This window comes from Chrysemys picta, chromosome 3 (genome assembly GCF_011386835.1).
Source record: "Chrysemys picta bellii isolate R12L10 chromosome 3, ASM1138683v2, whole genome shotgun sequence".
Lineage (NCBI taxonomy): Eukaryota > Metazoa > Chordata > Testudines > Emydidae > Chrysemys > Chrysemys picta.
The window spans coordinates 126175365-126198843 of record NC_088793.1 but is presented as its reverse complement, the minus strand read 5'-3'; the positions used below and the strand labels follow the sequence as shown (position 1 = coordinate 126198843).

General features: G+C 46.1%; 1 protein-coding gene across 3 annotated transcripts in view; it reads right to left on the bottom strand.

Moving 5' to 3' along the window:
- Window positions 1-929: 929 nt before the first annotated feature.
- LOC101950334 (monocarboxylate transporter 10-like) overlaps window positions 930-23479 on the bottom strand; it is a 52506-nt gene continuing 29956 nt past the window's right edge. For all 3 annotated transcript variants that reach the window (XM_065588924.1, XM_065588923.1, XM_065588925.1), the window contains 3 exons: window positions 22576-22779; window positions 19371-19573; window positions 930-2026 (listed from right to left, as the gene is read on the bottom strand). In XM_065588924.1, coding sequence (XP_065444996.1) covers window positions 1205-2026; window positions 19371-19573; window positions 22576-22779 — 1229 coding nt within the window. In that variant the 3' untranslated portion in view covers window positions 930-1204. The remainder of the gene's footprint in view (window positions 2027-19370; window positions 19574-22575; window positions 22780-23479) is intronic.

Genomic DNA, 23479 nt, shown 5'->3' with positions numbered 1-23479 from the left:
GGCAAGCTTCAGCTATAATGCAATGTCCTCACACTTCTGTACTTCACTCCAGTCCAAAGGCTAGGGCTGGCACAGTTCTCTACCTTCTAGGATCGCAGGCAGGCCATCATCCTTCAACAGCTCCTGATCTGCCCTCAGGCTACAGGCTCACCCGAGGAGGAGACTGTCTGCTTCTCTCCCCTCCTAGCCTTCTATCTGGCCCTTCCCAGAAAGAGGGCGCTCACTACATTCTCTCCCTAACCTCTGTCCCCAAATTAGCTTTCCTTTAAGTCCTTTCCCTTCACCTGACCACACCCTCCCCAGATGCAATCAGTGAGGTTCCTAGTACCCTCAGGCACTTTATGGTACCTGTGTGGTATTTACACTCATCACAGTTCTCCATTAGTTTTCATAAGAAACAGAGACGACAGCATTATCTAGAGGTTAGAGGCCAAGGATATGTCTAAGTTTTGAACTGGGGGGGAGGGGGAAGAGGGGAGGAGGGGTGTGATTCGAAGTGTGGATGTACCCTCCGAGACAGGACTCCTGGGTTTAAGTCCCATTCCTAATATGATCTCATAGGATTTTGGTCTAGTCACAAACTGAGGTATAGAGAAGATATCTATCTTTAAAGCGAATAAAATCATATAATCTACCACTAAGAGATATTGTGAGACTTAGTAAACTGTTAGTAGAGTGTTTTTAGATCCTTGGATGAAAGGATATGGGCTAGATCCTTAGCTTGTATAAACTGACCCTTAGCTTCACATACTTCAATGGAACACTTGTGGATCTGGCCCACTGTGTTAGTGAAAAGTATTAATATCTTCAAAAGAATAGCTAACCAATCCATCCACTCCCCCACACCAAAGGAGCTCATTAGAACTAAAATAAGTAATTTGCTAACAAAATTAAATATATTTAGTGTTTGTTTAAAAACATGCAACATATTTAAAGTGTTCTAATCCCACTATGGTTTATATTTTAAAATGCTTGAATGTTCCAATTTTACATACAATATTAAACAAACTGATTTTATATATGAATTATGAAACAGAAGTATAATTAAAACAAGAATGATCTAACAAATGTTAGTCAATTCTCCATCAACTTAGAATATAGCATAACAGAGTAAATTATTACTGACATGTTGAATAGCTTTATCTAAATTTAAGATCCATTTGTTTTCATACCACTGATTTAACTACTGCTGGTGATACTTGGATCATTTTTGTTCATCATCATGTAGGTCTTCATCTTCGTGTTGCTCAGCATCTACGAAAGCCACATGTGCTGCTTTTTTTGAACCTGAAGCCTCACCTTCTTCAAGAGGTATTTTTTCTACCTTTGCTGTGTCTTCATCACGTAGGTCTTCATCTTCACGTTGTTCAACATCTACGAAAGTGACACGTGCTGTTTTTTTGGAACCTGAAGCCTCATCTTCTTCAACAGTTACTTCTTCCTTTGCAGTGCCTTCATCACGTAGGTCTTCATCTTCACGTTGTTCAACATCTACGAAAGTGACACGTGCTGTTTTTTTGGAACCTGAAGCCTCATCTTCTTCAACAGTTACTTCTTCCTTTGCAGTGCCTTCATCACGTAGGTCTTCATCTTCATGTTGTTCAACATCTACGAAAGTCACACGTGTTTCTTTTTTTGAACCTGAAAACTCACCTTCTTCAAGAGGTACTTCTTCTACCTTCGCTGTGCCTTCATCATGTACATCTTTATCTTCATGTTGTTCAACATCTATGAAAGCCACACGTGCTGCTTTTTTTGAATCCGAAGCCTCATTTTCTTCAAGAGGTACTTCTTCTACCTTCACTGTGCCTTCATCATGTAGCGCTTCATCTTCACATTGTTCAACATGTACAAAAGTCACATATGCTTCTTTTTTTGAATCTGAAGCCTCATATTCTTCAAGAAACACTTGTTCTACCTTTGCTGTGCTTTCTATTGAAGATGCTACAGTAGTATCCTCAACTTTAGGTAAGTCTGCTCTGGAAGTCCAAACAGAACTGTACTTTGTATATGAATCATTTAGACTCTAAGAAAATACATTAAAAATGAAAACATAAATATGGACATGATACATTTAAATATCTAAATTATATCAGAAGTTCTAACAAAATGGGATGTTCGTAGATCAAATAGGTTTTAAGGCAGAAAGGACTATGATGATCATCTAGTCTGACCTGTCTAACACAGCCAAATAGACTTCTACCCAGTAATTCCTGCATTGAGCCCATAACTTCTTATTGAACTAGAACATACATTTTAGAAAGACATCCAATCTTGATTTAAAGACTTCAAGGTGATGGAGAATTCACCATATCCCTTGGTAACTGGTTCCAGTGATTAACTGTTCTGTTAAAAATGTACATCTTATTTCTAGATTGAATTTATCTAGCTTAATCTTCTAGTCACTGGATCTTGTTATGGCTCTCTCTGCCAAATTAACAAGCCTTCTGGTATCCAATATTTTGTCTCTGTGTAGATACTTATGGACTGTGGTCAAATTATCTTTTAACCTTCTCTTCTAATAAACTAAATAGAATAATCTCCTTACATCTCTCACCGTAAGGCAGGATTTCCAGGCCTCAACTCATTCTGGTAGGTACTTGCTCCAACCCTCTCCAGTTCGTCAACAAAACCCTATGTTGCAGAAACTATACATAGCAGCAACTAACTATAACTTTTTAGAATATCCATTTCCACTTTATCTTTGAACTGGGCTCTGATAAATGGCTCATCCAGAAAAGGATAGAAATGGATCTCTTCTCACCATAGGGCTGCTACTAATACCACAAGAGCTTTCATAAATAATCTAAGCACTGTGACCTGTCCAAAAGGCAATAATCAATATTGAAATACTGATGCCCACAGGCTAAATGGAAAAATATTGAGAAGGGTAAACTGGAACATAGAGGTAAGCTTTCTTCAAGTCTGTGGATGACTGGTTGTCTCCCCTACTGATGGTTGGGAGGATAGGCTTGAAGGTTTCTATCTTGAAAGATAGGTTACTTACCTTGTACAGTAACTGGAGTTCTTTGAGATGTGGAGTCCCTATCCATATTCCATGTAGGTGCTCATGAGTTCCTTGCGTCTGAGAACAGATTTTTGCTGGTAGCATCTGTTGGTTGGCACCAACGCTCTTCACCTCCTCATGCTCTGTGCCAAGGGTATAAATGACCACACAGACCAACCACCTATCCAGTTCCTTTTCTACCACAAATCTCATGTCAAGATCTGCAGCTCTGGGGAAAGAGGGAGGGTAGTGGAATATAGATAGAGATCACACATCTCAAAGAACTCTAGTTTCTGCACAAGACAAATAACCACTCCTTCTTTGAATGATGGTCCCTATCTCTATCCCATTGTGGGTGACTGACAAGCAATACTCATTATGAAGGAGGGTGCGAGGACCTCTCTGAAGTCAGCAATTGCAGGACTGCTGTGACTGAAACCTCAGCAGCAGATGCCTGCATTAAAATGTAATGCTCTGCAAAGGTGTGCATAGAACCCCATGTCACTGCTCTGTAAATATCAATTAAAGGAACATCACTGAAGGAGGCTTTGCTCAAACTGAGCTCCTGTTAATGCTAAGAGGACTAAGTTGAAGTCATATTCCAGAATCGGACTAATAAGAATGAGACCTTTTTGGAAACATATTGTCACTGGATGTTTGAAGATGGAGTGGTTGTCAATCAGAGGGTGACGAGCAGTGACACCTACCAGATGGACCCATACAGAGCTAAGAGAAAGACCCTTAGTCTTCAGAAAAAGGAGACAGTCCAAGATACTGAGAATGTCAGAGGGGTTAGTTGATGAGGTTGACACCAGACTGAAAACCACCTTCACTTAGCTATGCAACATTTCTAGTGGATTCTCTTCTACTATTGTTAAGGATGGCTTGAACAGCTTCTGAACATGTTGTTTCTAGGTTCAATGCTACCTACATACCCCCCCCCCCTTTTTGGTGGAATATGGTTTGAACTACTGAGTCATGTAGTTCCTATATGTGATTCCTGGATAAGAACCTGGTGAGGCTCTTTGCCAGAGTACTGTGTATTCCTGGAGGGTATACTACTGATAGAGTGATGTGATGGTGAATACACCAATTCCACAGATTAACAGCTTCAATACATAGCAGGGTGGAATCTCACACCTCATTGCTTGTTGATGTACAATACTGCAACACGTTGTCTAACATCACTTGAACATGCTTTGTTTGTGTGTATGATAGAAACTGGTTACAAGCCTTAAGGACTGCTTGCAGTTCTAGGAGGTTTATGTGCATCAGAGCTTTTGTGAAGTCTATGTGCCTTATGCTGTAGGTTTGTCTAGATGAGCACCCTTCCTAACTGGGAGGCGTCCATTATCAATGTTATCTTGGGAGAAGGAGGGATGAACGGAACCCACACATACATCTGTTTTCTGTTCTTCCACTTGCATAGAGATACTCAAACTCAGGGCTTGGGACATATGCTGTCCTGAGCCAAGCTTGTAGGCAATGAAGTCAAAGCCTTGCGAATGATGTCACGTATGTGCAGGCAGCCATGTGACCTGAAAGTGTGAGACACAAACAAACAGATGTTTGTGGGCTGATCTGGAGCTGGGCAGCAAGTGTCTTCATGGTCTGGAACATGTCCAAAGGAAGGTATCCTCTGGCCCTGATAGAATCCAGTGTTTCCCCAATAAATTCTATGTTTTGTGTAGGAATTAAAGCAGATTTATCTGTGTCTACACAGATTACCAGTGATCATAACAGCTTAAGTAGGAATGATGTTGCTGAGAGAACCACTTGATAAGAGCTCCCCATCAAAAGCTGGCCGTGGAGGTAGGGAAAAATTAATGACCTGCTGTGGCGGAAGTGAGCTGCATACTCTTGGGGCTGTTGAAAGACTGAAGGGAAGCACCTTGTGCTGGTAATGGTTCATACCTACAGTGAACCTGAGAAATCTTTCTGTGTGCTAGATAGATGTTTATGTGAAATTGGCATCTTTTACGTCGAGAGCTGTGAACCAATCTCCCTTGTTCGATGAGGGAATTTTTGCTGCCAAAGTTACTATTCTGAAGTGTACCACACAGATGAAGACATTGAGTTGATGCAGATCCAAGATGGGTCTCCATCCTCCCTTCTCCTTGAGAGCATGGAAGTATTTTGAATAAAACCCTTTTCCCACAGTACTGGTGAGTTACCAGTTTTATGACTCCTAGATGAAGGAGTCATTTTCCTGAACAAATATCACCTCAGGAAAGTGGTTCCTGAAGAGGGAAAGGGATAGAGGTTGTGGGGAGAGGAACTCTATAGTGTAACTGGTATGAAAGATGTCGAGGATCCATCTCTCCAATGTTTTACTCTGCCAGGTGTGGATGAAACAGGCTAGACAAACACCAAATTGGATATGACAGTCTTGGTTAGATAACACTGGCAGTTGAGTTGGTTTGCAGTTCTCTACAGTCCCATTAAAAGTGTTTCTGTACAGATGGCTGGAATTGGAAGGCGGAAGCAGGAGGAGTGTTATGTTTGCCTTGTTGCACCCTTTGTCATTTCCTTGGTGGTTCATAACCCCTCTGGTGGAAAAAAAGGTTGGGATGTTTGTCTTTGTTTATCTGACTGTGGCCTATAGAACTTCCTCTTGGGTGCTGGTATGAAAATCCTCAGGGAGCAGAGGGTTGCCCTTGAGTCCTTCAATGAACATGGGGACTCATTTGTCATCTAGTTAAAATGGTTGTTTCCTTCAAAGGGCAAGTCCTCCACCGTAGACTGAACTTCTAACGAGAATCCGGAGGAGTAAAGCCGTGATGCTCTTCTCATGACAACAGCCGTCGCCATTGAGTGAGAGGTTGTATCAGCTGCACCGAGTGTGGTCTGCAGTGATGATCTTGCAATCAATTTACCTTCCTCAATGAGTACCTCAAACTGACCACTAAACTCCTGTGGAAGATTATCTGTGAATTCCATGAATTCGGTATAGTTGACAAAAATCATATTTAGACATTAATGCCTGACAGTTTGCTATACTAAATTGCAGGCTGGTGGAAGAAAAAACCTTCCTGCTGAATAGATCAAAGCATTTAGCTTCATTATCAGGAGGTGGATCTTGGATGATGTTGCCTGCTGCTTTCTGAGGCTGTCTCTACCTCCAATGATTTTGGTACAAGGTGAATGAATAAAAATACTGCTCCTTTGGCTGTCACAAAAAAATCTTTTTTCTGTTGTCTTGAGGGTGAGAGCACGTGACCAGAGTGTGCCAGACCACTTTTGCAGGTTTCAAGATGGCTTAATTGATGAGCAGTGCCACATTGATGTGCCCCACACACTGCAGAATATCTAGGAGTCTTCCACAGGGATCTGCAGCGTGTCTGCCACCTTCTTTAGCAAGTCTTGAAATTGCCTGAAATTGTCAGAGGGAGATGGGGAGACAGAAGCAACTACCTTGTCTGATGATGACAAAGAGAATCCTGTTGGATCAGTCAGCTCCAGTTAGTCTTCCTCAACTCTTTCCTGCGGTAGTTTTGTTTCCTCTCTGTGGGGAGAGGGGTGCTGTAATTCAAGGAGGGATCATGTAGACTTGGAACCATGAGTGTACAGGTCCCAGGATTGCCAGTGTGATCTGTACAATGAGTCTTCAGAACTGGGAGCTCTGGGTAAGCCAATCCCATACCAGGATGACAAGGCATCAAGGACTTATAAATTGGAGAGGAAGGCTAGTGGGAGATTTCTCTCTCCTACTGTGGGAGTATTTTCTCTCATCCTCTGTTTACAGGAGGAGGAAGTCTTACACCTAACTCTCTTGATGGCAATACCAGAGGTGGCCAAACTTGCAGGCATGCTCCTAGACTCTTCAACCCTATGTAAAGGGGGGGGGGGGGTCTACTGAGCCTGGATCAGACTGCGGCCTCAACCTGTACTCACGTGCCTGGCAGGTTCTTATAGGCAAGAATCAGCAAATTGTGCACTTGGAGGAAATGTGTGCTTCTCCAAAGCAGTAGAGGCACCGTATGTGGTTGTCACTGACTGGGAAGACCTGAGGGCAGGACGCACACTTCTTAAAGCCCAGGATCTTGGGCATAGCATTTGCTTCAGACAAGGCATCTGAGAGGGAGGAAAACCCCCATCCCTAACTACACTAGGACTATGAACTTACTAACTAAACTAATATTTATAATTTTTTACAGAAAGAATCATGAAGGAAGCAAATGCTATGGACACTGGAATGTTCCAACTCACACCATCAGCTGTAGAAAGGAACTAGAGAGGAAATCGGTCTGCACGGCCATTTATACCCTTGGCCCACAGCACTAGGCGTGAAGTGCACAAGCACAAACTAATGGACACTGCTAGCAAAAATCTACTGGTTTCAGATGCATGGAGCACATGCATACCCACAGTGGACTACAGATAGGAACGATCACTCAAAGAAGAACCTGGACTTTCTCAGGAATCTGTTCAAGTGTTTCATATCAAGTATTGCTCACAGTTGTCCTGAACTTTTGAGATCAGAAGCAGTATGGAGCATAGCCCTCGTGCTCTCTCTCGATGAAGGACTACTTCCAGTGGATAAATTAGATCCCTACAGATCCCAAACTGGAGTATGTGGGCCCAACCCTCAAGTCTGTTCAAGCTGCAGTCAGTGCGGGACATAAGTATGGGGGTAAAGGTTGCTTTATCCCCCTTTATGATCCTACAACTGTTGGATTTTCACAGGGGCAATATGACTCCTAGTATACATTTAGGGAAATTGTAGGGCTGCTCTAGTTTATGCCTGGCTGCAATGCTATCAAGAGGTCATTGTGGCAGCCAGAAATTAGCAGGACTCCTACTATACACCCATCCTCCTGACTTGTCCTGACATGTGCCTTATGCCAGAGGTTGTGACACAGGCTAGCATAGGGCAGACTCTGCCAGAACCATGGAGCTGAAGGATTCCTCTTATGCTAGAAGAATCATCTTCTGGCCACTTAGACCAGCTTTAAGTATGACCTGCAATTCCAGAGCAGCACAAAGTAGATTTCAGGCTAGGCTGTGGAACCTTCACTTATGTCAAGGTGCATTTACTCACACATGAAGTGAGATTACTTGTGTGAGTAAAACTTATTAGATCAAGGGCTGAACAAAGTAAGCCTTGGAAGAGCCATGATCTGCCTTGCTACTCTTCTTTACCATTTATACTTATTTTCTGGCCAATTTACCATACATTTAACTACCATTTTATGTTTCTGTGTCACTGCTTAATTTGATCATATTATATCTTAACTTAAATATCTGCCTTCGATACACTCATTTTATACAGTAAATCAAAGGTTTTCAACCTTTTTTCTCTCATGAATACTTTTCTATCCTTCCTTGCTGCTTGAAGGAACAAAAGACTCAAGAGATGAAAAAGAAATGTCTTTGCAAGATTATTCCCTTTTGTACATTTACTAGGGTATTGTCTTGTGTTGCTTTAGATGTGCAAAGTGATAGGAATTCTATCAATTCCCTTGGAAGAGTGTTCTACAACATAGGCAGTGTGTGACTCCAGCATTTGGGGACGCTTTAGAGCAGGGGTCAGCAACCTTTCAGAAGTGGTGTGCCGAGTCTTCATTTATTCACTTTAATTTAAGGTTTTGTGTTCCAGCAATATATTTTAACGTTTTTAGAAGGTCTCTTGCTACAAGTCTATAATATATAACTAAACTATTGTTGTATGTAAAGTAAATAAGGGTTTTAAAATGTTCAAGAAGCTTCATTTAAAATTAAATTAAAATGCAGAGCACCCCGGACCGGTGGCCAGGACCCGGGCAGCGTGAGTGCCACTGAAAATCAGCTCGCGTGCTGCCTTCGGCACACGTGCCATAGGTTGCCTACCCCTGCTTTAGAGAGTGCCGGAAGCTCCCTACAAGTGTGTGTGTGGGAGGGGGGGGCCACCGGTGCCCAGACTGTGCCCTTCCCCCTGCTTCGCCCTGAGGCCCACCCCCACTCAGCCTCTTTCCCCCAAGGCCCCATCCATGTTCCACCCCACTCTGCCCCAGGCCCTGTCGGGACCCCTCCCCCGAAATCATCCCCCTCACCCGCTCCTCCCTGTCCTGAGGCCCCCTGCCCACCACTCATGCCTCTTTGCCCCCTCCTTCTGAGGACCCCCCCATCACTCGCACCTCTCCATCCTCTCCCCTGAGGACCCCCCTCCCACTGCTCCTTGGCGAGGGGGCCTTGGAGAACAGGGTGGAGAGGCGCAAGCGGCGGGTGGGGGGAATCCTTGGGGGGGGAAGAGGTGGAACAGGGGTGGGAAAAGGAGTAGCGTGGGCAGGGCCATGGAGAAAGAGGATGAGCAGGAGGGGGGCCTTGGGGCGGAGCGCAGGCAGGGCTCCAGCCTGGGCACCCTTTTGGTGGCAGTGCTCCAAAGGCAGTGGGCCAGAGTGCCTCCAGAGGGAGGTGCGCTGCATCCTGTTTGGGGAGGCTTAGTCTGCCCTGGCCTCTTATACCTGCCGCCCATGTTCTACAACCTACTACATCTTCCTGTCAAAAGTTTCTTAAAACATTCGGCCTAAATTTTCCCTCCCAGTTTCATCCAATTGCTCCTAGCTAAAATACCTACTTTTACGTTGCTAAGATAAATAGCACTTCTCCCTTCTTAGCATTTATACCCTTCGTAAGTTTACAGACTTTTATCATGTTTCGTCTCCTTCCAGTTGTTGCTTAGTCAAGCAACAGATATGCAACTCTTTTAATCCTTTCTCTCAAGAAACTCCTCCCATGAATTCTGATGCTCTTTTCTGATTTCACTCCATTTATCAATATTTTTCTGGTGGCTAATTGCTTGTTCAAAGGCTGGAGGGCTTAAGGAGCTTCTTCCCACATGCATCCTGCACAAAGGCCCAACTCAACTGCACTTATTGGACTCCCTTGAGCTCAAGGACTGCTCTTGGCTAGCTGTGTTGTCTGTAAAAGGGACACAGATGGGAGGGAGGAGGCAGGGCTATGAGCCCACTATCTGTGCTTCCCAGGAGCACTGACAGGATTGTGCCTGGTGTAGGTATAATATCTTCAGGAGCTTCTTCTGGTGGAGGGCAGCTTCATCCCACCCCCAAATGTAGGGCACTACTTATTCATCACAAATGAGCCCCATAAACTAGATTCTCAGGTCCACTAAGTCTATTTTGCACTGTGGACTTAAAGTGACTGAAGATGGCGAGTGGATAATTCCACCTGTGCAACGCATGCTCCTCTGGTGGAAAGATAGTAGAGGTGGCTCTGCTACCTACTGTGCTAGCTGCACACACTCCTGGTGTAGAGGGGGGGAAGGTATGTTGGAAGCATTCCAGGACTAGGATAGGGAGGACCAGCAGTATATGTTAGAGTTGCTCTACTCAGCTGTAAATTGCTCTAGACCTGATGGCCCTCCTCTCCACTGCAACAGCTCAGGTGGAGAATCTGCCCCTAAATATTTAAGGCCAGATTGTGAACCCTTTACTCACTCTGGTGAACATTTACTCTCATGAGTAATCCCATTGGCCTAAATGGGATTCTTTGTGTGAGTAACTGTCACCAGTAAAAAGTTCACAATCTAGCCATTAGTGATTTAGTGATCTGGATTGCATGGTAAGCTGGGCACAAGCAAACAATATACATTTCAATATGGCCAAATGTAAATGTATACATCTTGGAACATATAGGCCATACTTACAGGATGCGGGACTCTATTCTAGGAAGCAGTGACTTCGAAAATGATTTGGGGATAGTGGTGCATAATCAGCTGAACATACGCTCTCAGGGCAATGCTGGGGCCAAAAGGACTACTGTAAACAATGGGATCTCAAGTAGGAGTAGAGAGGTTATTTTATCTCTGTATTTGCCCCTGTTGCAACCTCTGCTGGAATATTTTGTCTAGTTCTGGGGTCCACAATTCAAGAAGGATGTTGATAAATTGAAGAGGGTTCAGAAAAGAGCCCTGAGAATGATTAAAGAATTAGAAAACATGCCTTATAGTGATAAATTCAAGGAGCTCAATCTATTCAGCTTAACAAAGAGAAGGTTAAGGGGTGATTTGATTATAGTTTGTAAGTATGTACATGGGGAACAAATATTTAATAATGGGCTCTTCAATCTAGCAGAAAAAAGTATACAAGATCCAATCTTTGGAAGTTGAAGGTAGGCAAATTCATACTGGAAATAAGGTGTAAATTTTTACCAGTGAGGGTAATTCACCATTAGAAAAAATTACCAAACATTATGGAGGATTCTCCAACATTGGCAATTTTTAAATCAAGATTGGACATTTTTGTAAAAAGCTATACTCTAGCTCAACCCAGATTTATTTTGGGGAAGTTCTATGGCCTGCATTATACAGGAGGTCAAACTAGATGATCATAATGGTCTCTTCTGGCCTTAGAATCTATTAATTTATTCTCTATCTTGCATCCATTATTTTAATAGTAATAGAAGCTAGACTCTGGGATAATAATTGTAATGCTCACTTTCTTTTTTTAAAGACAGGTACTTCATTCATTTTATTGTATATAATGGTGCCTGTCAATTATTTTAGATGTAGAAAACAACTTTTAAAACACACAAATAATAATGTGAATTAGCATGTCAAAAATATATTAATAAAGGCTTCCATATCCACTAATGAAGAAAAACTGCCCAGCTCAACCAACTCATCTGCCTGGAAAATGCCTAATTAAATGTGTTTTTCTCCAATCTTCTTGTACCTCCCAGTTTTTATTTTTGTTTTTTGTTTTTTTTTTTTCAGACAGAATATTTGGAATACATGCAAGGGAAAGATCTGCTGAGTAAAGATTATCGTCAAGTTTTTTTAACCAGAACATGTCAAGTGCCACAAAACTCCATAATGTAGCTTTCATTATTCCATTAGAGGACTGGATGGAAATTTCTTGACTGGAGAGGCTGGTGTTGTTTGACCCCATGCAGTATTCTCCACTTCACTGGCCAGCGAATTGGAAATATAACCAATTTCCCAATATTCCATCACTATTTCATTTTCAAAAATAAAATAAAATCTTCCTTATAAATGGTGGTTGTGATGCTGTCTACCCTAGGGCCAGCTCAGGACAGGGATGCAGGCTAATTCACTCATATGCTAATAAAAATCAAAGGAGTGTCAAAAGGTATTGTAGTGTAATCAGGCCAATTCAACTTGCATGTTAATTTAGTTCAAAGGAAATGTTAATGGTATTGTCTTCACTTATCTAACTTGTTGATTGCTATGGCATTACCTTCTGTATATCCCTGTAACTAGTTAACCCTAGATCAAAACTGTGCGTTAGCATTAAGATGAGAATGTACTTGATGTGTAAATGTAATGAAAACTAATAAAGGATTGTTGTTTGCTATTACATTGGGAGACAATCGCATAGTACGATGAGAAAGTGTGGACAGAGGACCACATAGCAGCCCTACAGATGTCCTGGATAGTGACATGAGCCACATAGGCCGCAGACGAGGCCCGGGCTCTCGTCGAATGAGCCTTCATGGGGAACCCCTGCCAGGTCATAGCAGGTGCGAATGCACGAAGTGATCCAGTGGGAGATCCGCTGGGTGGAGACCGGGCGTCCCCTCATGCGCTCGGCCGAAGCAATAAAAAGCTGGGGGGACCTCCTAAAGGGCCTGGTTCTGTCTAAGTAAAAGGCCAGCACTCTGCACACGTCTAACATGTGCAGGCGGCATTCCTCATTAGAGGAATGAGGCTTAGGACAGAGGATCGGGAGGAAAATGTCCTGATCCATGTGAAAAGCAGAAACTACCTTCGGCAAAAAGACAGGGTGAGGGCGGAGCTGAACCTTGTCCTTATGAAAAACCGTATACGGCGGTTCAGAGGTCAGGGCTCAGAGACCCGGCGGGCTGAGGTGATAGCTACTAAGAACGCCACCTTCCACGACAGGTGGGACCACGAACACATGGCTAACGGCTCAAAAGGAGGCCCTGTGAGGTGGGAGAGTACCAGGTTTAGATCCCAGAGCGGGACTGGGGGTCTGGTGTAAGGGAATGCCCGATCTAACCCTTTCAGAAACCAGGCCGTCATGTGATGTGAAAACACAGACAGTCCCTGCACCGGAGGATGGAAGGCCGAGATGGCCGCCAGGTGCACCCTGATAGAGGAGGGCGCGAGACCTTGAGTCCTAAGGGACAGGAGGTAATCGAGGACCTGTTGGATAGGTGCAGAGGAGGGAGAGGAACCTCTATCTCTTACCCATCTAGAGAACCTAGACCACTTAGCCAGGTAGGTTTGCCGTGTGGAGGGTTTCCTACTTTCCAGCAGGACCCTCCTGACATCCTCAGAACACCTGCCCTTCTCCGCATTCAACCATGAAGCAGCCACGCTGTCAGATGGAGCGTGGCTAGGTTGGGATGGAGGAGATGTCTTGCCTCCTGGGAGAGGAGGTCCGGGCGTAGTGGCAGCCTGCAAGGGGGGGCCGCTAAGAGTTGCAGGAGGGACCCGTACCAATGCTGACGGGCCCAATCCGGGGCTATGAGGATCATCCTCGCTCCGTCTGACTTCACCTTCTGCAACACCTTGTCTATTAAGGGGAAGGGCGGGAAGGCACACAACAGGGGCCCCGACCATGGGAGCAGGAACATATCAGATATTGCCCCGTCGCCCTGCCCTGCCCTGGAGCAGAATCGAGGACACTGTCGATTCTGGGCGGTGGCGAACAGGTCTACGTGGGGAGTCCCCACTGTAGGAAGATCAACCTGGCCACGTCCCTGTGAAGGGACCACTCGTGCTGCTGGGAGAATACCCTGCTCAGGCGGTCTGCAAGAGAGTTGCTCTTGCCCAGCAAGTAAAAAGCCCGCAGGAGTACATTGTGGGCTATACAAAACTCCCACAGGAGTTGGGCTTCCTGGCATAAGGCCCTGGAATGCATACCGCCCTGCTTGTTGACATAGTACATGGCAGTCGTGTTGTCAGTAAGGACTCTGAGTACCCTCCCTTGGATGTGCTGGCGGAACACCACGCAGGCGAGGCGTATGACCCTGAGCTCTCTGACATTTATGTGGAGTGCTAACTCCCCTGGGGACCACAACCCCTGGGTCCTGAAGGGCCCCACGTGCGCCCAGGTCCCAGGCGTCCGACACTAGGTCTAGTGAGGGAGGAGGGTCCCTGAAGGGGATACCCTGGAGCATGTTGCCCGGGAGGGACCACCATTGGAGGCCTGCCACCACCCTGGGCGGCACTGTGACCACCATGTCCAGGCTGTCCCTGGCCTGGGAATACCTGGAGGCCAACCACAGCAGGAGGGGCCTCATTCGAAGCCTGGCATGTCGCACTACATAGGTGCATGCTGCCATGTGGCCTAGGATCTGAAGGCACACCCGTGCCGTGGTTACCGGAAAGGCTGTGATCTGGGCGATGAGAGCTTTGAGCATCTCCAATCTGTCCCTTGGGAGGGAGGCCGAGGCTACCCGGGAATCTAGCAGCGTGCCTATAAAGGTTATGCGCTGAACTGGTATTAACGTGGATTTCTCCTCATTTACCAGCAGGCCTAGGGTGCCGCAGGCGCCTAGCAGGTAGCTTGTCTGCTGCTGCACCAGGGATCGAGACCGGCCCTTGAGAAGCCAGTCATCTAAGTAGGGGAAGATCTGCAGCCCTTTCCTCCTGAGGTGGGCTGCAACCACCGCATACACTTCGTAAACACCCTGGGGGCAGTAGAGAGGCCACAAGGGAGGACCATAAACTGGAAGTGGTCCAGTCTCCCCAGGAAACGGAGGTAGCGCCTGTGACCCTCGAAAATGTGGATGTGAAAATACGCATCCTGGAGGTTCAGTGACGTAAACCAATACCCCTGGTCTAGGGATGGCATAATGGAGGCCAGGGACACCATGCGGAATTTGTAACGCACCAGGAACTGGTTGAGATTCCGCAGGTCGAGGATGGACCGAAGCCGCCCTTCGCCTTGGGAATGAGGAAATACCTGGAGTAAAACCCCTTGCCCTGGTACTCTTGAGGCACCCTTTCCACCACTCCCAAGGAAAGGAGGCATTGTACCTCCTGACGGAGGAGGAGGGCATGCTCCGGAACCGCGGTCTGACATCCTGACGGGGGACAGTTGGGAGGGGTTGCCACAAACTGGAGCCTGTACCCTTGGGAGATGGTGCTGAGGACCCATTGATCCATCGTTATACTGGACCATTGGAGTCGGAAAGCCGATAAACGGTTGAAAAAAGGCAACTTTATTAACTGGATGGGGGGGAGCATTGGCAACAGGCCCAGTGACCCCCTCAACAAGTCAAAAACGCCGTTTCCCGGGGTGCTTGCCCTTCGAGGCACCAGGTTGCTGGGCCGAACGGGATTGGCGCTGTGACCGATGCCTCTGATCCCTCTGCCGCTTAGGCAGGGGTTCATATCTACCCCTAGCTTGTGGAGCGGGGAGTTGAGGCCTGGGTTTGTCCTTTGCAGGTGGGACGTACAGGCCCAGCGTCTGCAGGGTGGTATGGGAATCCTTCATCCTATATAGACGGGTATCAGTCTGATCAGCAAACAAGGCCTTGCCATCAAACGGCAGGTCCTGCATTATCAACTGCGATTCAGAGGAGAGCCCCGAGAAGGAAAGCCACGATGCTAGCCAAATGGAGACGACTGTAGCCAAGGAGCGAGCGAGCGGCTGTGTCCGCCGCATCCGAAGCAGCCTGGAGAGCCGCCTTGGCCGCGGTCGCCCCTTCTTGGATGAGCGCCCGAAACTCCTTCACCTCGGTATCAGGGAGGAAGCGCTCAAACTTGGGGAGAGATCCCCAAAGGTTAAACTCATAGCGGCCTAGCAGCGCCTGATGGTTGGCCACGTGGATTTGGAAACTCGTCAGCGAGTAAGACTTTCATCCGAAACAGTCAAGTCTACGAGCGTCCCTGTCCTTGGGCGTGGGCGCGGGCTGACTATTCCTCTCGCGGTGGTGGACTGACTACTACGAGGGAGTTAGGGGCTGGGTGAGTGTAGAGGTATTCAAGACCTTTGGCAGGGACGAAGTACTTCCTCTCAGCCTTTTTGGAAACAGAGGCAAGGGAGGCCAGCGTTTGCCAAAGGCCAGCGGTGATATTGGCAACTCCTTGATGAAAGAGGAGCGCCACACGCCCCGGGACCGAGGAGGCGAGGACATAAAAAGTGTCGGAGGGCTCCTCCATCTCCTCGGCCTGGAGCTCGAGGTTGGCTGCCACCCTCCGAAGCAGCTCTTGATGGGCCTTAAAGTCCTCTTGCGAAGAAGGAGACGGTACCGCAACCGAATCACCCTGCGCCGTCGAGGTGGAAGGTACAGCACCTTCAAAGGCAAGCAGCACCGTTGGCTCTACTTTGGGGTCCGGTGCTGGAGCCGGCGTCAGGGGATTGGCACCCACAGCTTGATCCCAGTACCGCGGCGACGCAGGGCGGCCCTGGGAGGCTCCGCCACGGAGCGCAGACTGAGGTGCACCGAAGCCTGAGGCCACGGCGCTAGCTGGCACCACTGACCCTGCCATGGCACAGCCAGGAGTAGAGGCAAGTCAGGCGCCGGAGGTGTAGGTTGGTCCAGCGGCATGGCTCGGCCCCAGGATAGACGACTGCGTGTCGACACCGAGGTTCGGGAAGAGTGAACGGTGCCATAAGAACGGCTGGAACGGTCCCAATCGTGACAGCTCCTGCCCCGGGACTTTGACCTGGAGGACGACGAGATGTAAACGTCCGAAGAGCTGCGTCTGGACTGTCCGTGGCACCTGTGGGCCGGTGCCTTGGTGCGGGGAATGCGGGGATGCGCTGCGAGTCTGACCTCTACGATGCCGGGTCCTGGAGTGGGAGCGTCGGTGCCGACAGGATCGCGACCTATTCCTCTCGGAGTCGCTAGAAGAAGAGGGATGGTGTCGCCTCTTTCTTCTTGCACGACGGCACTCAGGACCAGAAGAGTGGGAAACGCTCATGGCGGAGTCATGACGTGGGGTCGATGTGCATCGTGAAGCCCTGCTAGGTGCCTCAACCCAGGAAGGTGCTTCAATCTTCGACTCCTCCGGGGAAGGCTGGTGGGCAATCAAGGATGGCTTCCCCCGGGACCGGGGGACCGAGTGCTGCAGCGCTGCCGGCACCGGAAGCATCAGTATATCACGTGCGGCCTGAGCTGCCTCTGGCGTCGAGGGCATGCACACCTCCGGAGAGGCTCGCGCAGATGGGATTGGACTACTCCGCTCAGCGCGAGTCGGAGGTCTCTGTCCCGATGGGGATCGCAGGCTGCCCAACTTGGGTCTGGCCTCACCCCTGCTCTTTTCCTGGTGCCTCTGCAATTTCCCTGTCTTTTTCGCTGGGGAACGGTGCCAGGACGTCGAAGTTGCCTCGCTGTGCACCGAGGACACGGTGCCGGATGCCGATTCGGAGCGGCGCACTGGAGGCACTTCGCCATGTGTCGATGACACGGAGCCCAGCGCGGTGCCAGCTCGACGCACCAGTGCCGAGGCCAATGTCGACTCCATTACGAACTCTCGGAGTCGGATCTCACGCTCCTTCTTCGTTCGCGGCTTGAAGGAGCCGCAGATTTTACACTTCTCACTAATGTGAGACTCGCCCAGACAGCGAAGACACTGAGAGTGTGGATTACTTCTGGGCATAGAATTGCGACAAGAGTCGCACGACTTGAAGCCTGGGCCACGGGGCATGCCCCGAGCCAGGCACTAACAGAAGAAAAGTTCAGCAAAGAAACGGTTCAGTGAACTAGATACCAGTAAGGCTATAACGCTGCAGCCAAGGCTGGAGCAAGTTCCGACTACCTTCACTGGCGGCAAGAAGGAACTGAGGGTGGGGGGAGCACGCAGTCCCCTTTATGGCGCGATATGTCAGCGCCACTCCAGGGGTCGCAGTGGTGCTCCCCCACTACGGGTACTGCTAAGGGAAAAACTGGTACCGATGCACGTGGCGAGCACACACACCTATAGTGGAATACACATGAGCAATCACTTGAAGAAGAACAAATGATCTGCTAGCATAATTCCACTGACTTCAATGGGAAATTTAGCCCACAATGTTTCCACCAGTTTGCAAATTATCAGTTTGAGAAATATTTTCTATATATACACAAACGGGGAATACCAGGAAAACCCATAAAATCTTTTAAATAGGCAGAAATTTTTTAAGTGGGCCTACTGCACTAGTATTACATTATTAATAAGATGGAGGGAATATATCAATATAAGAACATTAATAAATTATAAGATTGTGCTAATCTTTTAATGAAGGTTAGAAATATATCAATATAAGAACATTAATAAATTATAAGATTGTGCTAATCTTTTAATGAAGGTTAGAAATATCTATCTATTACTCCTGAGGGAATTCTGTACCACTGCACAATGCATAATTTCTAAGCAAATTCATGTTCTGTGCAGAATTTCCTCCCTCCTCCCCCAGAAATGGGCTGCAGAGCTGCTGGCCACCAGTAGGAGCCAATGGACCTGGCAGAACTAAGCTCTCATACAGAAGACACTCAAGCAGGAGATTTCTGGGCAGCTGAAGTTCCTGGCACGCCCTAAGGAAGGAGGTGGCATACAGGCAACTCCACACAAACCTGTGACCCAGCATCAGGCTGTTTCTCCCTCTGGATCCCTGGGCTTTGGGAGGGTAGGGGGTCTGTGCAAGTTTCTGGGCGGAGGGGGGTGTGTGTGCCAGCTGGGGTATGGGAGGGACGGGGTGTGAGTATCTGGGCTGAGGGGGACCCACAGCTGGGGGGGCGGGAGATAGGAAATGCAGGTGTCTGGGCTGGGGAGGGCCCGCAGCTGGGCTCTGGGAGGTATGGAGTTTGGGTGTCTGGGCTGAGGGGGGCCCGCAGCTGGGCTTTGGGGGTAGGGGGTGCGGGTGTCTGGGTGGGGGAGCACCCCGTGGCTGAGCTCTGAGGATAAGGGGTGCAAGTGTCTGGGCTGGGAGGTGCCCTGCGACTGGGCTCTCGGGGGCATGGGTGCAAGTGTCTGGGCTGGGGGGGCACCCTATAGCTAGGATCTCGGGGGGGGGGCGTCTGGCCCCCTGGCTGGGCTCTGATGGTGGGGAAGGGGGCAGAGAAAACAGGAACTGGATTGTCATAGGAGTTTCTTTAACTGTCTACTCCTAGGGGAATTTTTTTGTGTCTGTATTGTTACAGACATAGTTGCTGACAGATATTTTGGAAATTTATTTCAAAATTATTGAAACTGGCATGATTATATCGTGTTATTTTGACAAATAAAATATGCAGAATTTTGCAGAATTTTAAAACACTGTATGCACAATTTTTAAATTTTTGGCACACAATTTTTAATTTTTTAGTGCAGAATTCCCCCACTAGTAATATATAGCTACTTTAGCATCATGTAAAATTTAGAAAACCAGTTCCTATATGCATAGAATAAAGACATTTTAGCATAGAAAGACCATTTTAGCATAGCTGCATTCAATCTTTTGTTTACCTGTATTGAATGAGGTGGGGACTCCCAAGGTATTATACTGTTTGTTATCTCACAAACAGAAGCATGAATAATGTTCTTCTTCTGTTGTACTGCTGTATTTTTAAGCCGTGGAATGAAAGCAAGAATACCTGCTGCTGCAACAGAGCAAAGTCCAGGCACTACAAATCCAATGTTGTAACTTCCTAATAAGTCATATATCCAGCCTGAAACAAATAATATTCCAATTGCATATAATCATATTCTCCCTGCATCAAAGCAGATCTTTATCTCCACATTGTTCTTTATTATCCTATAATACAATGATGAGTGCCTTAGAAAAGATAGAAAACCCTATAACCTAAATAAATTAAACTCCTTTTGAAACCCTTTATTTTATTTAATCCAATATTTTTAGACACATTATGTACTCAAGTGTGAGAGAGCATTTTCAATTTATATAGTATATATGGAATCACCAATCTTTATGGAGAAACATTCCACATCTCTTAGAAAGGTTTCATGGTGGGTCGAGTAGTCAGGTGATGCAGTTCCTAGTGGGCTGAAAGCCCATTACATCAAGATTTGTTTCTATGGCGCATGTGAGGAGTAGAACTAGGTGAATTTTTTTTTGGATGGATAGTGTATTCACTAAAAAATTCAGTTTCAGGTCAACAAACTATTTGTGAACTCATGTTGAGTTTGCTGAATAGTTTCAACTGAACCAAAAAAAGTCAAAAAGTTTTGGCAATGACAAATGAAACCTTTTGTTTAGTCCTGAAAAATTCGTTTTGCTTTTCACGGCACTTTGACAAAGGAAAAGACTCACAAAATAGCCAGAGGATGAGGTGCTGCCTCCTTTGTAAGCTTTAATGAACTGGTTAGAGCACTCACCTAGGATTCTGGAGATCCAGATTCAATTCCCTACTCTACCTGATGTGGGGAAGGGATCTGAACTTTGATCTCCTAGATGCCCTCCTGACCAGGGGTTTAGGCTGCAGTTCAGTCCCAACGCATCATCAAGGATCTACAACCTATCCTGAAAGACGATCCCTCACTCTCACAGACCTTGGGAGACAGGCCAGTCCTCGCTTACAGACAACCCCCCCCACCTGAAGCAAATACTCACCACACAACAAAAACACTAACCCAGGAACCTATCCCTGCAACAAACCCCGTTGCCAACTCTGTCCACATATCTATTCAAGGGACACCATCATAGGACCTAACCACAACAGCCACACCATCAGGGGCTCGTTCACCTGCACATCTACCAATGTGATATATGCCATCATGTGCCAGCAATGCCCCTCTGCCATGTACATTGGCCACGCCGGACAGTCTCTACGCAAAAGAATAAATGGACACAAATCAGACATCAAGAATTATAACATTCAAACCTGTCGGAGAACACTTTAACCTCCCTGGACACTCAACAACAGACTTAAAAATGGCAATTCTTCAACAAAAAAAAACTTCAAAAACATACTCCAACGAGAAACTGCAGAACTGGAATTAATTTGCAAACTGGACACCATCAAATTAGGCTTGAATAACCACTGGGACTGGATGGGTCACTACAAGAACTAAAAACTAATTTCCCCATGCTAATTTCCCCCCCTACTGTTACTCACCTTCTTGTCAACTGTTTGAAACGGGCCAGCCTGATTAGCGCTACAAAAGTGATTTTTCCTCCTGCTGGTAATAGCCCACTTTAATTGAATTGTCTCATTAGAATTGGTAAGGCAACTCCCATCTTTTCATTTACTATGTATATATATCTTCCTACTGTATTTTCCACTCCATGCATCTGATGAAGTGGGTCTTATCCCATGAAAGCTTATGCCCAAATAAACTTGTTAGTCTCAGATGCCAAAAGTACTCCTCGTTGTTTTTGCTGGTAGAAACTAACATGGTTACAACTCTGAAACCTATTACAATTAACTGTGATTGCCCCAAGCAGGTCTAACTAATGTCTAGCCCCGGCTTTTTACTTTCTCTCCAAGGACAACGGTGATTTAACAGGAACCAAACTGCTCTTTCAAAGCATAGTACATTTATTTAAGGACAAAGGCATACAGAGAAAACATATAAAACAATAAAAAGGTTTTAATCTAAATGCACACTAAAGGTATCAGAAATCACCAATTTTCCGCAGGGTGGAATCTGACAGGTTCAAGTCTTCCAACCTCCCAGCAGGGTTGGGTCCCTACTTGGATCAAAAGTCAGGTCTGCTTGTTGAATAGAAAAGAAAGCCCTGAATCTGTTTAAACTCAGTCTTTAAACCCTAAAGCCTCAGGCTATGTCTACACTACAGCCTATGTCGGCAAAATTTATGTCGCTCAGGGGTATGAATATTCTCCCCACCAAATGACATAAGTTACACCGACGTTGCTTATGCTGCTTGTGAAGATGAATTTTTTATGCCGACTTGAAAGCTCTCTCCTGTCGGCATAGAGCATCTTCACAAGACACGCTGCAGTGGCACAGCTGTATCAGTACAGCTGTGCCACTTCAGTGCTGTACATATAGTCATACCCTTAGTCTCTCAGCCTCTTGAAAATGGGTAAAACCAGTCACTGTCTGTATCCCCAGGGGCCCAAGCCATAAAGATGGACATTTATATAACTGGCTTTGGGATTTTGCATTAATCACCCCATAGTGATTCCAGATTCCACAGGGAACATCCCCAATCAGTTAGGAACAAACAAATACATAAAGCTTATTGATACAAAGATCTCGGAATAGTCCATGAGCCCCTCTTGTCTCACTCATCTCGATATCATGGTCTTTGAAGTTTTCAGGCTTTCAAGAGCTTGCTCAAATACACAGATAATATTCATAAAATTAAACATAATCGTCTCAAGATAGCTGTGTGTTTGTGTATCTGTCACAGTCACAACAGAAAAAAGAACAGAAAAATCATTCATCTTGAGAGAGGAAACGTATGTATGGCAACATCAGCTTGAAGGAGGGAAGGTTTAATATTTCTCTTCCTACCATTCATTTCTCCAATTTCATCCCTAGTTCTATGAGGAGGGGGCTGTCTCAAGAACTACAGACAGTGGAAATCATTAAAGGACACTTTAATATTGCTAACAATGCTATTAATAGATAAAGGGCTAAATATTGTTCTTCATATGGATAAAACATATAAATACCAGCATATGCAATGCATCATTATTTAGGAACACATTCAAATACAACTCCTCTGTATTAGATAACTCACCTGCAAATGGTGGACCAAAACAACTAATTGTGTGGACAGCCATCATAAATCCCCAGGCCACAGGCATTTTCTCTGCTCCCATCAAGTCTAGCGTTAGAACAGGTAAAAGAACATAGTTTCCTGCATCAAAAAATCCCAACAGCGAGCCAAAAGCAATTAGGGAGGGGAAAGTTGTGCACAAAGGAATTGTCAAGTACAACAGCCCTGGAAAACAAAACAAAAACAGAATTGTTAAGGTGGTTTTGGTAGGGCATTTGCTTATACTTCTTATAGATGAAACACCTGTGTTTGAATGGAGCCAGATGAAGGCCATGTTTTCTATAAGTAGTTAGTTATGTAGTCTATCTTACATAACTTTATTATGGATTGACTCTTGGATTTCTTGCTAACGTTAAATTCTCACATAACAGCATCCATAAGTAATGGTTTTTTACCATCTCCAGTTGGCTAGGAGACACCATACCATCCTGGCGAACGCTGATCTAGCCTTGGTTATACATGTCTTATTTACCGCTCTACTGGACAACAGTGCAATATACCTGGGCATGAAGTCATCAGCGCTTAGGAAACTTTAACAGCAAAGAATGTTACACCATGTCTTCTCAGCAACACAGGCTATCACAAGCAGATCACACCTGTCCTTTAGTCTCTACATTGGTTTACCATAAAATATCAAATCCAGTTCAAGGTCTAATCCCTACCTTACTTTCAAGGCACTCAATGTCCTGGGCCCAGGATGTCTAAAAGATCACCCACAGCTTTGACACAGCTCCATACCTCTGGTCCAACAGAACTTACCACCATAATGGTAAAGCTCATCTGTGCAGGGGACAGAACTTTCTCAGGGGCTGGTCCAAGACTGTGGAATGAACTCTCACAGTAAGTAAGGCCTATCACAAACTTC